Raw genomic sequence first — 16,752 nt, forward strand, 5'->3', positions numbered from 1 at the left:
AGTTTCAGGGAAAGTAGTGAAGAGGTAAACCACATAGAGGAACAATTGAATAAACAAGACTCATCAAATTTTACTAAATCTAACTTGCTCCACTGTTGATTAATGAAGTTACTCATTAAAAAAAAAAAAGTACTCAGCTGGGCTCTGGCTTCTCATACCACGCCTGTAATCCTTGATACTCACGAGGGTGAGATTTGGGGATGGAGTTCAAAGCCAACCTTGACAGGAAGTCCATGAAAAAAAAATCACTCTTTGTAACATTAGTGGCTGGTGGAGCGTAACACATTTTACCTGAAGGAAGTCCTGTGACAGACGGTCAGTCTGACCTTGATTTCAGCAAGGAAGCCCAGAGTGTCAGTCCCTACCGGCAGACAGGGGACACCAGGATGAAATTGGTGAGCACGTCTGAGCAGGTAGAGCTGGCAGCATTGAAAAGGCATAGTTGGCCGGGCACTGGTGGCTCACACCTGTAATCCTAGCTATTCAGGAGGCTGAGATCTGAGGATCGCTGTTCAAAGCCAGCCCGGGCAGGAGAGACCGTGAGACTCTTATCTCCAATAAACCACCAGAAAACCGGAGTGGTGCTGTAGCTCAAGTGGTAGAGCGCTCGCCTTGAGCTGAAGAGCTGAGGGACAGCGCCCAGGCCCAGAGTTCAAGCCCCACGGCCGACCAAAAAAAAAAAAAAAGGCATAGTTGGCTAGTCCCAGGGATGCACTTCCAGCGGTGGTCGCACTTTTTCACGCGCCTTTGCGATCAACGTATTTTGACACCTCACGGAAGGTTCCGGCACAGATACTGTCAAAATACGGGGGCCTCCTTTGCGGTCAGAATGGTCTGATATTAGCAACTTTGTGTTTCAAGCAGTGGGTTATACTACTGGCTAGTCCTTGGACCCGTTCATCTTTTCTTGTGAGTGTTGTCACTGGCAGTGAAATGGTGGGAAGGGCTTCGTGCCACCTTTCACATCGTGATTTAGCAAAGCTGACTGTGATAAACCACAAAGCACACATAACAAACCCTTGGGGTCCCCAGTGATTTCTGAGTGTGAAGGGATTCAAAGACCAAAACCCTTGTGAGCTACTGAGGGTAGAGTACCATGCCTTCTGTGCTGTGGAGGAAAGGACAAGAAAGAGCAGATAACATGAGGAGAAAATGTGGGTGATGTTCTCTCCACAGCCTCCACCCCGTGGGGGGCTCACCTGCCGGGGCCGCTGGGCCAGTGGTGCCCCCGTGGACACCCCAGGCCCCCCCCCCGGAGCCAGAGAGCAGCTGTCTCGGGTTTAGAAAAGGGTGTAGGCCACAAAACATGTGCTCTGAAGGACTGTCCTCCCTAGTTCTGTGCAACGCTGAAGAAAGGTCAGATCCAGTGATTATGTCCACTGTGCTCTGATTCACTGATGAACTGAGAACTGAGAGAAGAGCAGGCAGGACAAGGGAGAATAAGACACAGGTATCCTGTTAGGACAAAGTAGACGAGGTAGGACGGCTTTGAGCCAGGACTTGCTCACTATGTCCTCCAGGGAAAGGGGGTTGGGGCTGTGTGAGGATATACTCAGTCCTCAGCACCTGGGGTCGGGGCTATGTGAGGATGTACTGGGTCCTCAGCACCTCGGATCGGGGCTGTGTGTGTGATGATGTACTCAGTCCTCAGCCCCTGGGGTCAGAGCTGTGTGAGGATGTACTCGGTCCTTAGCACCTGGGGTCGGGCTGTGTGTGTGAGGATGTACTAGGTCCTCAGCACCTGGGGTCAGGCTGTGTGTGAGGATGTACTCGGTCCTCAGCACCTGGAGTCAGGGCTGTGTGTGTGAGGGTGTACTGGGTCCTCAACCCCTGGAGTCGGGGCTGTGTGTGAGGGTGTACTGGGTCCTCAGCACCTGGGGTCGGGGCTGTGTGTGTGAGGGTGTACTGGGTCCTCAGCACCTGGGGTCGGGGCTGTGTGTGTGAGGGTGTACTGGGTCCTCAGCACCTGGGGTCGGGGCTGTGTGAGGATGTACTGGGTCCTCAGCACTAGGGGTCAGGGCTGTGTGTGTGAGGAAGTACTCAGTCCTCAGCACCTGGGGTCGGGGCTGTGTGTGTGAGGATGTACTGGGTCCTCAGCACCTGGAGCCTGCCTCACCTCCCTGGAGAGGTCAGGACTCATTTGTTGCACTGGTTAGACCTGGTGAGGCTCTACAGTAACTTGTGGTGGAAGTGGGGATAGAGAAGGAGCTCACATTGGCTACGCACCCTGACGAGCGGGTGGCACATTTGTCAGCTCTCTGCACCGTTTCTCTGGGGCCATTCATAAGTGTGTTGTAGATTATTTTAATTTATTTTATTATGTAATTTATTTCATTGTTTTAGATTACTTCAGACTCCCGTGTAGTCTGAAGCTAGCATATGGAGCCCTCTTCTTCTCCTCTCCCACTGTCTCCTGGACCGTGCAGTGCACTGAGCACACTGATGCACAACTCACAAGTCACACGCAGCTTTGCCCCTCAGAGATGGTTAATGCACAGTTCCCCATTAGCAGAACAGGACTTGGATTAAAAGATGCAACTGTGGACAGTGTGTCCATACTGGACATGACACAGAGCTAACACATGAATGCTTCTGTTCTTCCAGGGTATGTCTGATGTCTGTTCTCTACAGCCAGATTTTCTTTGTAAGAAACACTTTTGGGGCAGGCACTAGTGGCTCACACCTGTCACCCAGCTACTCAGGGAGGCTGAGATCTGAGGATGGTGGTTCAAAGCCAGCATGGGCTGGAAAGTCTGTGAGACTTGTATCTTCAATAAACCACCAGAAAACTGGAAATGAAGCTGTGGCTCAAAGTGGTAGAGCACTATCCCTTAGAAAAGAGAAAAGGGACAGCACCCAGGCCTAGAGTTCAAGCCCCACGACTGACCAAAAAGGGAAAAAAAGAATACGTTGAGGAGTCGGGTGCCAGTGGCCCACGTCTGTCATCCTAGCTACTCAGGCTGATATCTGAGGATCTCGATTCAAAGCCAGCCTGGGCAGGAAAGTCCATGAAACATCTGCAATTTAAAAAACCACCAGAAAAGCCAGAAGTGGCGCTGTGGCTCAAGTGGTAGAATGCTAACCTTGAGCTGAAGAGCTGAGGGACAGCGCCCAGGCCCAGAGTTCAAGCCCTATGACCAAAAACAAAAAAGAATATACCAAGGATGTGGAGTCAAGTGGCAGAGCATTAACAAAACCTGAGCAAATGCACAAGACCCTGAGTTCAAGCCCTGTAGTGGCACGTGCGTGTGCGCGCGCACACACACACACACACACACAGAATTAGCATACACAAATAAGTCGGCACGTGCGTGCGCGCGCGCACACACACACACACACACAGAATTAGCATACACAAATAAGTCTGACCAAGTAATACAAATGGCTACTTTAGGGCTATTTCTTGTACCAGAGACTTCCTAGCAGTATTTTTTTTTTGAGGGGGGGGTCCAGTCGTGGGGCTTGTACTCTGGGCCTGGGTGCTGTCCCTCAGCTCTTCAGCTCAAGGCTAGCGCTCTACCACTTGAGCCACAGCACCACTTCCGGCTTTTTTCTGTTTGCTTATGTGGTGCTGAGGAATCGAACCCAGGGCCTCATGCATGCAAGGCAAGCGCTCTACTGCTGAGCCACCTTCCCAGCCCCTTCCTAGCAGTATTAAAACTACATGTTTTACTTTTACTTGTCTCTCTACTAATTAATAACTACTTATAATAGAAGACTATGTTATTTTGGGTATCTGTATCCCAAAACTTCATCTTCCCAATTATAGATATATGCTTAACATTTATCTAATCAGTGTTTTGCAGGTCTTGAGGTTTGAACTAAGGGCCTGGGTGCTGTCCCTGAGCCTCTTTGTGCTCAAGCCTAGTGCTTTACCACTTGAGCCACAGCACCATTTCTGCTATTTCTGAGTGGTTTATTGGAGATAGATTCTCATGTACTTTTCTGCCTAGACTGGCTTTGAACCTTGATCCTCAGATCTCCGCCTCCTGAGTGGCTAGGATTATGGGCATGAGCCACAAGCACCTAGCATGCTGAATATTTAGAAAGATCAGTATACCTCAGGGATAAGCTGGATTCTGTGAAGAATCATGGTTATCTGAGTCTGAAGTTACTCTGAAGTTTCAAAATATGTTTATTTTGTCGTGGGGCTTGAACTCAGGGTCTGGGCTCTGTCCCTAGTCATTTTGCTCAAGGCTAGTGCTCTACCACTGGAGCCACAGCTCCATTTCAAGTTTTCTTGTGGTTAATTGGAGATCAGAGTCTCATGGGAACTTTTTTGCCCAGGCTGGCTTTCAACTGCAACCCTCAGATCTCAGCCCCCTAAGTAGCTAGGATTACAGGTGTGAGCCACCAGTGCCCAGCTGCAGATATGTTTTATAATAACGATGGCAACCTCCACTGAATGCTACCTTGAGATATATTTTATGATAAAGATGTGTTGGTGTGCGCTCTGCCTGTGCTCACTGCATTCAGGTGTCGTTGTAAGGATGCTTCAAGTCACAACCCATGTTTTATGAGTGAAGGATCGGGTTCAGAGGGCTTCTGCAGCTGGGCTGCCCAAAGTCATCTTTCAGGAAGTAGCAGACCTGGGATTTGAAACCACTTTGAACTCCAGAGCCACACGTATCCACATAAGCCGGGCATGGCTTCCCAGGGGGCATGGTGTCAGCCTTGGGGAGTGGTGTGAGGAGAAGGCAAGTCATTCAGTTGAAAGTAACATCCTCTGAGAAGTTAAATTGAAAAACGTAAAAACAAAGTCGATTATTCAGAATACTTGCTATGGAATGAGTTTAAGGATTGTACAGTGAATACTGAGTCAGTGAGTGACTATAACCTGGTACCATTTTCCTGGGTTGCATATTTGTAAGAGAATCAGCATGTGATGTTTTACACCATGGAAATCTCATGGTACATAGAGCGATGACACAGTTCAGAGTGTGAGGTTCGAGTCTGGTTTAGTCCGTTTCTTTTGAAAGGAGGGCTTGACAATCATGCACTTTCATAATGCATGATTCAAATAAGATTACTAGGGGAACTTGGGGCCGCCTTATTACGATTACCTGTGGAAAAATTAAGTGCACACAACCTATAAATTGATATGGGTAGTGTTTCTTACTCTTATTTTTTTTAAATAATCACTGGCCTAATACACCTGATTTTAAGAAACAAATTCTCTTAATATATAAGCAAGCATTAATGGAAAATGTTTTGGTTAGTTTGGGGCTTGTAAAGGTTAAGAACATTCATGACATTGACCTTTTTTTTTTTTTTTTTTTTAGTTGGTTGTGGGGTTTGAACTCAGGGCCTGCGCACTGTCCCTTAGCTCTTTTTGCTCTACCACTTTGAGCCTTAGGGCCATGGTTTTTGAGTGGCTAATTGGAGATAAGAGCCTTACAAAGGACTTTTATGCCAGAGCTGGCTTTGAACCACAATCCTCAGATCTCAGCCTCTTGAGTAGCTAGAATTACAGGAGTGAGCCACCAGTACCTAGATGACATTTTTTAAATCTTCCTTTAGAAGTTATTTACTAACACCTATATGGTTTTATTTTACTTCATTTACTACTATGTGTTTATTAGCGATATTGCAAAGAACATACGAGTCATAGTGGAAAATGGAAAGAATTGCTCATGAGTGCCTCAGTGATAACTTTAACTTCAGATATCTGTCAAATGGAAGAAACGTATCAGCACTCTTTAACGTGATTTCATTTCAAATGCTGGGCCCCACCTAGAAGTGTCCTTCATCACAGTGTATACCTAGGAAAAACTACCGCATAGGATTAATACTGTTTTCAGTTTTGAGAGAAAGTATTTCTCAGCATGAGAGAAACTTGTGATTGAGCAATGGCTGAGAAAGTAATTTACAAGGTTTCATTGAGAACAGACATTTACAGGGTTTGGCTGAGTCTGAGCCAGAGTGTGATTATTGTAACTATAAAATTGGGCAGTAAGCGTTCTTTTAAGGTTTTCATATTCGAGGGAGTTGGTTCCCAAAATGAGCCAGAGGCAGACTGAGGGCAGCGAAGAGATAGGTCCTTGTTTAGATACAATAAATTCGGGAGTTTGTAACTTACAGTTTTTGTATCTCTAGCCCCTGTGTGTCTCATCTGCTCTACCATTCTCCGCCAATATGGTGAATGTTGTCTGTTCAGCCGGATTTTGTTTGTACAAACTGACAGCCTTGAGAGAAAACGTTCATTTGAGAGAATGAATATTTTATAAGAAAGAAATGCAAGGGACCTCTAAGAAAGCTGTCAAGAAAGCTACTGGATTGGATGGCGCCTGGGGAAGTGGAGCAAGGGCAGGGTTGCACAAAAAGGAACACCTGAGTTGTGTGAGGAGTATGGGGAGAGTCTGGTCTGTAATCAGAAGAGTGCTTACGTGAAAAGCAGGAGACGCCGGGTCAGGGGGAGTAGAGTCACCACAAAGTTGAGTTGAAGTTTCTATTCTACAAGATGAAAAAGCATTAAAAGATCCATTACACAGAGTGCGCAGAGTCAATACTGTGTTAGAAACTTAATTGTTAAGAGAGAAGAAGTGAGTTGGGGCTGGTGGCTCACGCCTGTCATCCCAGCTACTCAGGAGGCCGAGATCTGAGGATCACAATTCAAAGCCAGCCCGGGCAGGAAAGTCTATGAGACTCTTACCTCCAATAAACCACTAGAAAACCAGAAGTGGTGCTGTGGCTCAAGTGATAGAGCAAAGCCTTGAGCTGAAGAGCTGAGGGACAGTGCCCAGGCCCAGAGTTCAAGCCCCACAACCGACAAAAATAAAAATAAAAAAAAGAAAAGAATTGGAAGAGACAGACAGACAGGATAGTCCTTGGTACTTTCCTGTAAAGTGAGAAATTAAGACATGGAATCATGGAGTCGGCTGATTTTGTTCCCCCTTTGCCTTCCTCTCCCCATGTTCTGCAGTCACGCTAAAATTGGAGTGACCATTAAACTAGTAACTTCAGCGCAGTTATTTGCCATTTCAGAAAGGCATAACAAGTGCCTGGTGATACGATTTTAAAAGTGAAGCACAAGAAAAAGCCAAAGACAGCGATGTCCGATAGCACCCCGAGCACACAGGTAGGCAGGTGGCTGAGAAACGAACTCAGTCCCGTGTAACCAGTGGCTATAAGCCACTTAAAGATTTCCCCAAAACTAATCACAACAGAAGGAAATGGAACCTCAGTTTCTGGGCTTTTTACACTTAAATGAAAAGCTGAGGAAAAATATCACAGTTGGATAGAAACTCCAACTTACCAACTAGATAGGTAGAAAGAAAAAGGGTGGCAGGGAAGGAGGGAGGGAGGGAGGGAAGGAGGGAGGGAGGGAAGGAGGGAGGGAGGATGACAGGAGCACCAGGAAAAGGGTGTGTGTCCAGAGGTGGTGGTGCACACTGCGTCTGGCCCCTGGCACTCCGGAGGCTGACACTTGGAAGGACAGCCGGAGACATGATGCCAGCCCCCTGTCCCCTGCGCACCGGGCCAGGCTCACCTCCACTCTCCTCTGCCCTGGTTCTTCTGTCTCGCCCTGCACTGGGCGTCGAAGCCAGATCTGGCCCACACCTCTGCTTAGGAACATTTTACTGCAAATAACCATACAGTAAAAGGCTTCAGCATATTTGTGGCTGCCAGGTATCACTTTTGAAGTTAGTGGGTTTCGTGGCTATTTTTCTCCGCTGATGAAAATAAAATAGGTTAAATATGTTGGTTAGTATATTGTTAGTATTCAGCAAGAGGTTTAGAGATACAGCCCAGTTCACCTACCTTCAGAAATCTTCACACAGTTCTCAACTACCACAAAATACACCCCACACCTCTTGACACAAAGCAGTTGGTCTTAGCATCATTTATGTTAATGAACCGTCGGGTAACTGAAATGGGAATGGCATGGGAAATGATCATGGCAAACGGTCTCTTCGTCCATCACTGTGCGGATCACATGCTTCTGTGAGCTGTGCACCTTTCTGCTTTCTGGTCAGCTGGTAAACACTTAAGCTACCTTGTAGTTAATTTAAGTGCAGAGCCTTAGTTTGATTTGTACTGCAATGTATTCAGTCTCCAGCTCCAGAAATTATTTTTGTAGGCTACTCAGAATAAACATTTTATACACTTAATGGTACATTCAGCTGATAAATATGGTATTAGTAATGAGCCATCTGTATCTACAAAAGCCCTGTAAACCCTTTAATGTAGAAGAATGTATTTTTCTCCCATACATTTCCTCTAAATTTTTATTTCTCTCCCTATTGACATTTTTCCCTCCAACCAATGACTTTTTCCTCACGGTCAGATTCTTTAATGCTTGTTCACTGAAATGGCAAGTTGTCCTGAGTTGCTTGCTCGGCAGGGTGTGGCACCTGACACGTGGTCACTTCCCAGCAGACGTGCGTCCCAGGCCGCCCGGCCTTCACGGCCCCATGAAATGCCGCACACTCTGTATTTTTTATGTTACAGCTCTTGGAGCGCTTCCTTTTCAGAACGTTAGAACATTGCTTTTTAGTGGGTAAAGTGGCCATTTTCCCCATTTCCTTTGCTGGCTAAGAAAAAATTCAAAGCAGGAGAGGCCTCCTTTACCCTTAAACACACCTGTGAGGAATGAAGCGATTCTGGAGAGAGACTGCATGATTTACATGAAGTTATACTTACATGGTGTGTACTAAAATACTGCATTTTAAAAAAAGTTTTTTTATCTTAAAAAATTACATGCCCTGCTAATATGATAGCAGGTAGACAGAATTACCGTTTTCTCCATTTCTTAAATTCAACTAGTCTGTATTTCAAGTTCCATGTGTTTTTTTTGTGGTTTTTTTTTTTTTTTTTTTTGTCAGTCATGGGGCTTGAACTCTAGGCCTGGGCGCTGTCCCTCAGCTCTTCAGCTCAAGGTGAGCGCTCTACCACTTGAGCCACAGCACCACTTCCGGTTTTCTGGTGGTTTATTGGAGATAGGAGTCTCACAGTCTCTCCTGCCCAGGCTGGCTTTGAACTGCGATCCTCAGATCTCAGCCTCCTGAGTAGCTAGGATTACAGGCGTGAGCCACCAGCGCCCGGCCAGTTCCATGTGTTTTAAAGTAAAAAAGTTTTGTATTAATATGCTTCCATTGTGTGCAGAAGTTCCACAAGCGAGGTCTTTGCTCTAGGAATTGGCATGTGATCCTTTTTTTGAGTGACTTTTTCCTTAGCTTCCAAAACATTAACAGGACACTGGTGTACTCGTGTGCGCTCACATTCAGCTTTATCACTGTGGTTCGTAGTGCAGGTGTGAGCTGCGTGCCCGTGTGGACTGTGACAGGGAAACGCACTGAGCATGAGGTTAGCCTTTATCTTTTATCCGCACAATGACCCAAAACTCATTGTGGTTTCACAGAGTTTATTTACTTATTTTTCCTATGTATTTTAGTACTTTAGGAATAAGAATTTACTTAACTCTTCTTAGAAAATCATCATTGATATATAAAACTTTTCTTTTAAAAATAGAATAAAACAATCAGAGAATCTCGACCCTTGACAAGAGGACCGAGTGCCTTTATTCCAGAGAAGGAGGTAAGTGTCTGTCTAAACACGTGCAGTGCCATTTAAAAGAACAACACACATTTTTCATACGTAAGTGAAATGTGTGTTGCTCTTAGGTTTCTTATTCGTGTGTTGGAAAACCAAGGAGGTGGTTTCTCTCCCTCCTTCCTTGGCGGTTTGAGTGTTTCTTAGGTTAAGCGAGGGTGTTCTCCTGGCGTGCTCAGGATGCTGGCGTGGGGTGCCGTCGCAGAAGCAGGATGAGTGGGCTAGCTCCTGCCAGAGTCATCTTCACACGGGTTTAGCCACCTTCTCATTGAATGACAACCCTCCGGACCACAGCGGCTGTGGAGGAGGCCCTGGCGTGGCACAGTGGCATGCTTTGGCCCCGTCCCCGCTGCGGCTCACGGACGGCTCCGCTCGTAGATGGCTGGGTTCATACAGAAGACCCCGAGATGCTTTCTCAGTTCATGTAGCAACTACGAATCTATTGCTACTGCGAAGGTTCCATTTAGACAAAGAGCTTCCGCTAAGGCAAAGCAAGTGAAACTAACAGACATTCTCTGGATTATATTATATTTTTTAAACTACCATCTTTATTTCTGAAGATGATAGAATGGATAACACATAATGAACTGAAGTGAAATCATCTCTTTTTCCTAAACAGCTATAATTAACATTTCTTCACAGTTTATGCCTTACAACTTACCTTTTAAGATTAAATTTCTCTCAGTCAACAGTACCTTTGTGTAATTTTTCTTTTCAGAAAAAACTTTAAAGAGCCTTCTCTGAAGTGAGAACGCTTTCTCACCATCACCTGGGCTGCAGGAGATACAGCTCTAAGCCTGACTCTGCTGTTAACCAGGCACAGACTGGAATTCAATCTTAACTCCAAAATATGACATATCTTTGTGTTAAGTCTAGAGAAGTAATTATAAACTACAAATAAATAATGAGCCAGGACTGGAATTACACATTATTTGTCTGTTAGTATATAAACTCTTTCACCTCGAAACCAGCCCAGTGTGACGCCCACACTGTTGTTATGTATAAAGCTGTGTATAAATAAGCTTTTTCACTCCCTAAGCAGGGAGGTCCACTCTACTGGATTGTTTTGTTTTTAGTAATAGAACAGGCTCAAAATAAGAACAGTAGTCTTGTGACCTTATTAATTTTTAAATTATCATGTTCTTAATCCCTAAAAAGACTCCAGAAAACTTCTTTAAAGAATGTTGAAAAGGCCAGGCACTGGTGGCTCATGCCTGTAATCCTAGTTACTCACGAGGCTGAGATCTGAGGATCATAGTTCGAAGCCAGCCCGGCAGGAAAGTCTGTGAAACCCTTACTCAGAAAAATCCAGAAGTGGTGCTTTGGCTCAGGTGGTAGAGCACCTACCCTTGAGCACAAAGAGGCTCCAGAACAAAGCCAAGCCTTAAGTTCAAGCCCCAATATCAGCAAAGAAAAACCAAAAGCAGAAGCCAGGCGTCAGTGGCTCACACCTGTAATCCTAGCTACTCAGGCTGAGATCTGAGGATGGTGTTTCAAAGCCAGCATGGGCTAGAAAGTTTGTGAGACTTTTTTTTTTTTGGTCAGTTATGGGCCTTGAACTCTGGGTCTGCGCACTGTCCCTCGGCTCTTCAGCTCAAGGCTAGCGCTCTACCACTTGAGCTACAGCACCACTTCCGATTTTCTGGTGGTTTATTGGAGATAAGTGTCTCACGGACTTTCCTGCCTGGGCTGGGTTTGAACCGTGATCCTCAGATCTCAGCCTCCTGAGTAGCTAAGATTATAGGCGTGAGCCACCGGCGCCAGGCCTGTGAGACTCTTATCGCCAATAAACCACCAGAAAACCGGAAGTGGTACTGTGGCTCAGGTGGTGGAGCACTTGCCTTGAGCTGAAGAGCTGAGGGACAGTGACCAGGCTAAAAGTGCAAGCCCCAAGACACACACACACACAAGCCCCAAGACACACACACACACACACACAAGCCCCAAGACACACACACACACACACAAGCCCCAAGACACACACACACACACAAGCCCCAAGACACACACACACACACCAGAACACACACACACACCAGAACACACATACACACACCAGATTGTTGACAGGCAAAAACGAGCAAAGGAAAACATTTGTCTAAAGTACTCTAATTTGATTATCTTCACAAGCTCATGAGATCAAATGTAAATGTATATAATCACATGCTGCTACTTTTTTTGTTTTTGTTTTTTTTGTTTTTTTTACTAATATAAAAATGTATAATTATTATAAAATATAGTACACTGGGATATGAAATTGTATTTTTTAGTTGTATAGCTGAGATGTCAAGGAGAATACAGTTTTTCTGGATTTAACAATCTGTGATTCTTGGTGTCTTGCTTTCCCATCATAAAACTGGTTATTCACAATACAAACTAATGAGTTTAGAGAGCAAAACAATAAGCAAGGAAATAAAGGACTTTTTAGGTAAGGTGTCTTTAAACAATTAGAACATCTGTTTATTCATTATTTTCATCTGCAATTAGATAGCCTGCTGTTCGTTTTCAAAGTGTTACAGCTATACTTCTTATTGTGGTAAAATATACAAAAAATGAAAATTACCCTTTTAACTTTTTTTTTAATTGTAAAGATACTATACAGAGGGTTACAGTTACATGAATGAGGTAATGAGTACACTTCCTCTTGAACTTTGTTACCCCCTCCATTGTTTTCCCCCTACCATCCCTTTCCTCCCTACCTTCCCCAGGTTTTTTTTTTTTTTGATTGTGATTAAGTGATTACATAATTTCCCGAATTTCACAGTATTGTGGAATAATGATGCTCATTTAAAGTCACAAGTTCATTCTAACTTTCCTGGAGCAAATTGTCTATCACAGTCTGTAACATATAATGGTGTTCACATGTTACATACCATATTTGTTTAGTAGTGGTTTGACCAGATGACTGGGAGTTCTTTGTTTCTTAAGTCCTGTTAGTTTTGTCGTATCACCTAACATTTTGGATTTAGCATCCACTTATCGGGGAGACCATGTACCATTTGTCTCTTCGTTCTTGGCTTACCTAGCTCAACATGATTCCTTCTAGCTCCATCCATTTCCCTACATGCTGCTACTTTTGCTCACTACAGATTGATACAACAATGCCAGGCAATTGGTAAAACAATGTGCTTCAAATGCCTAGAAAGCAGATGCTTTTCCCTCAGTTTTATAACTGTGTTTAATGTTTAATAACTTAACATTTGTTGTTTAATAAATCATGATACCAAAGCCAAAAATGAATGGTATTTTAAAAAATTGTTTCTAGTAAAAGCAACTGCATAATTTCAGAATCTGTTAATATCAAATGAATATTCATTTGCCTCATTCCGTAATGACAAAATTCATGTAAATCAGGGTCTGTTTACGGGACAGTTCTTACCCTGTGTTGTATTTCTTGGTTTTCAGGTTGTCCACGCCAATACCGTGGATGAGCAAACACACTTGCTCGTGGAGGAGTACTCCACGTCAGGCCGTCTGGACAACGTCACACAGGTCATGAGTCTGCATGCTCAGTACCTGGAGTCCTTCTTGAGGAGCCAGTTTCTCATGCTTCGGATGGGTGGCGCCCTTCCCCTCCCACACAGGCACTACATTGCAATCATGGTAGGTTCGATGCAGTCCCCTCTGAAATGCAATGTGTCCGTGAGCATGTAGAGAAGTGTATAAACACAATAGAAGAACACCAACACCATTGATAACTGTTTCGTTTAAGTTTTGGTAAACTCATTGTCTACATTTAATCTACCAGGTCCAAATAGTAATTCATAGGTCTGTTTTTATTCTTGATTTATCTTTTCATCATTGATAAGCTCAAATTACTGGTGACATTTTCTGTGGACATTTATCTTACACATGAAGATGATTGCTGATTTGGTCAAATAAGAAGAAAGAATCAATTATCACTAGTGGACGTTCTGAATAAGAGAAGAATTCTTCACTTCTAAGTATAGTTCTTGTTATGGGCAGGCTACCTAGTTATTGTTATCCGCAAGTCATGTAATTGGGGAGGAGAGTCTACACTGGGATGATAGGCAGCCAGAGTGAACTGGTAGAAAGAAACAGTGCTGCGGCTGGCTGGCTAATGAAGAACACGATGTGTTTGGAGGGTCTGGGGACAGCTGGACTAAAGAGCTGGCCAGAATAGCCGGATTTAGCAGAGTCGTTTTTTTTTTTTTTTTTGGTCGGTCATGGGCCTTGAACTCTGGGCCTGAGCGCTGTCCCTCAGCTCTTCAGCTCAAGGCGAGCGCTCAACCACTTGAGCTACAGCGCCACTTCCGGTTTTCTGGTGGTTTATTGGAGATAAGAGTCTCACGGTCTCTCCTGCCCGGGCTGGCTTTGAACCGCGATCCTCAGATCTCAGCCTCCTGAGTAGCTAGGATTACAGGCGTGAGCCACCAGCGCCCGGCTAGCAGAGTCGTTTTTACAAAATGCTACTTGGTTATTTTTCTATATTCTTACTGAGGTTTTGAACAACAAGCAGAATTTCTCGAAGGATGAACTTGACTAAAACTATAATTTCAGCTTAATATTTTGATGGCAGTAAACCTGGTAAAGACAGAATGCTCAGAAACAAGAGAGCCCAGATAGAGAGATGAGAAAGGAGGATGGTCCTTTCCTGAGAAGCAGCCATGAAAGAAAAGAGGTCGGAGTCTGCTCTGCATGCATTTACCTATCTGTCAGCACCAAAACTGACTGTGTGGGAAGGAAAGAATCCGTGAGCGCCAGGGTCTACTAGTAGCATGGGGTGCTGAGGTCCGACAGATATTTAAGAGAAGTGCTTAAGTTAGCAGGAATTCTGAATTACTGAAGTACAAGCTGATAAGATACTGTTGTACTATAAAGAGAATTATATGTTTGCATAGTGGAGAGAGTATGTATTTCCATAAAATGACTATAAACTGGGTTCTGGGTTAATTTATACCAAGTTTTGGAAGAAATAATTGGCTTCATGTCATAATTATTTGCTTCTATAAGCATACAGCAGCTGTATGAATGATTCAAAACCTACTGCAGAAATACAATGAACATTTTCAAAGAAAGAGGATTGTTTTTCTTTTTAAAAAGATTTATTATTATTTATTATTTATAAAAAATCTCATGCTGGACACTGGACATTACGTGCCTATCATCTCAGCTACTCAGGAGGCTAAGATCTAAAGATCATAGTTCAAAGCCAGCCAGAGCAGGAAAGTCTATGAAACTCTTATCTCCTATTAACTTCCAAAAAGTCGAAGTGGAGCTGTGGCTCAAGGTGGTAGAGTGCTAGTCTAGAGCAAAAAAGCTCAGGGACAGTGCTCAGGCAATGAGTTTAAACCCCAGGACCAGCACAAGCACACACACACACACGTGCACAAATACACGTGCACACACACACATGTTAATAACTCCATCTAAATTATTTATAAATAGAATGAAACTAATGCTTTTGTTTTATCAATGAATTCTTTTCTTTATACCCTAGGCTGCAGCTAGACATCAGTGTTCTTACTTAATAAACATGCATGTGGATGAATTTTTAAAGACTGGAGGTATTGCTGAATGGTTGAATGGTTTGGAATATGTGCCACAAAGGCTGAAAAATCTTAATGAAATAAATAAGCTGCTAGCACACCGCCCCTGGCTGATCACAAAAGAGCACATCCAGGTACTGAGTGTTTCTTTGAAATGAACAAGAGTGCTTCAGAGCCAATTTTTAGTTAAATGTTTTCTTTAAAGACTTAATTTAAACTCTTGCAATTTATAATCTTGAAAAATAAAAATGTTGTATTAATGGATGTATAAAAGATAAATTTGAAAAGTTATGGGTTTGACTACAGATGAATACATAACTTCCTTAGGGGTGGTTCATTTTGCTAGGACTAGAGTTTGGTAAGGAGCCTTGACAAGGCAGCAGGTAGGGCAGGGGAGCCACCAGCAGGCAGGTGCCTGGTCCTCTGCTCAGGGCCGCGTGAGCGTGTGTGTGTGTGTGTGTGTCTGTGTGTCTGTGTGTATGTCTGTGTCTGTGTGTGTGTGTGTGTGTGTCTGTGTCTGTGTGTCTGTGTGTGTCCATCCCCTAGTGCATTAACTTCTGCAGGCCCTGTCTCCCTCCCACTGTGGAGAGGGTCCAGATGAAATGAGTTCTAAACTCTTTGAAGTTCTAATATTCTATAACTTTAAGATTCACAAAAGGTGCTTATTAAATAAAAAGAGATTCTCTAGCTGGCTTGTGAAATCTTAAAAGCCTGGATGAGGACGGGACTTGGGCTGAGGCGAGCCCTTGTGTTCACGTGAGAACTGGAGTGTGGGCGAGGTCATTACAGAGTTCGCTGACTGTGCGTAGCAGATGCAGCCATCCAGTACCCAGGAGCTGTTGTCTGCATTATTATCTGTGCAAGCCTTATTTAAACCCTTCTAACCAAACAGAAGTGTTCTTGTCTTTTGTTTTGCATTTGCTTAGGGGTTTTTTGACTCTCTTCTTTGGTGCTTTGCCCAGTTATTTAACCAAGCCAATCTGTGTATGCTTAGGTTTTCTGGAAATTTTTGAAGCATCATCCTTTCCTAAGGTTTGAGTTCTGATTGGATAATGGTTGGTTCAAGGACTGTTTTATGTCCGGTCTGAGTTGTTTCATGCCAGACACTTTGGTGGGATGGTGAGACCAAGGCCTGGCCGTTGGGTTTGCTGGAGTGGGTGGGAGCAAGCACAGGCCGCGACAGTCAGTCCCCGAACGGCCATAGTGTGTGATTGTGAGTGAGCACTGCACAGAGAACGGCTCTGTGGCTGCTGAGAAGTCACATTGGAGCCGGCCTTGAAGACTACGGGGGAAGATGAAAACATTTCATAGGAAACAAAGAGAATGTCATGTCACAGTAAGAACAGCTTCCTGGTATTCAGCTTAAGGTTGGGAGATAGAAAATGGAAAGACATACTATATGGTCATATTGTACATAATGCAGTGAATGCAGAATCTATTTATTTTTATTACAAAATTTGTTTTTATCCTCAGAAAACTGTGGTCTCTAGAGGCGTAGGGAGTATACAAGCTGATCCCTCAAAACACTAGAAAATGGGTGTGTATTTTAATACATTAGTGTATTCTATATCAAACACATTTGAACTGAGTCTATTATATATAAATTAATATGCTACATTATACAGACTAAAATAGGAGTCCTGGTTATTACTGTTGGTAATATGTCTGAGCAAAAGAGCGTGGCCATCAC

General features: G+C 44.0%; 2 protein-coding genes across 2 annotated transcripts in view; both read left to right on the forward strand.

The window, feature by feature from the left end:
- LOC138841309 (protein FAM76B) overlaps positions 1-7,000 on the forward strand; it is a 41,283-nt gene extending 34,283 nt beyond the window's left edge. Inside the window, exon 10 of the mRNA XM_070041988.1 lies at positions 6,923-7,000. Within this exon, the coding sequence (XP_069898089.1) occupies positions 6,923-6,931 (9 nt within the window). The 3' untranslated portion in view covers positions 6,932-7,000. The remainder of the gene's footprint in view (positions 1-6,922) is intronic.
- LOC138841311 (sestrin-3-like) overlaps positions 1-16,752 on the forward strand; it is a 33,197-nt gene that overhangs the window by 5,149 nt on the left and 11,296 nt on the right. Inside the window, exons 2-4 of the mRNA XM_070041989.1 lie at positions 9,472-9,537; positions 12,958-13,155; positions 15,014-15,196. Coding sequence (XP_069898090.1) covers positions 13,048-13,155; positions 15,014-15,196 — 291 coding nt within the window. The 5' untranslated portion in view covers positions 9,472-9,537; positions 12,958-13,047. The remainder of the gene's footprint in view (positions 1-9,471; positions 9,538-12,957; positions 13,156-15,013; positions 15,197-16,752) is intronic.

This window comes from Dipodomys merriami, unplaced genomic scaffold (assembly GCF_024711535.1).
Source record: "Dipodomys merriami isolate MVZ:Mamm:240054 unplaced genomic scaffold, mDipMer1.0.p SCAF_314, whole genome shotgun sequence".
Classification (NCBI taxonomy): Eukaryota; Metazoa; Chordata; class Mammalia; order Rodentia; family Heteromyidae; genus Dipodomys; species Dipodomys merriami.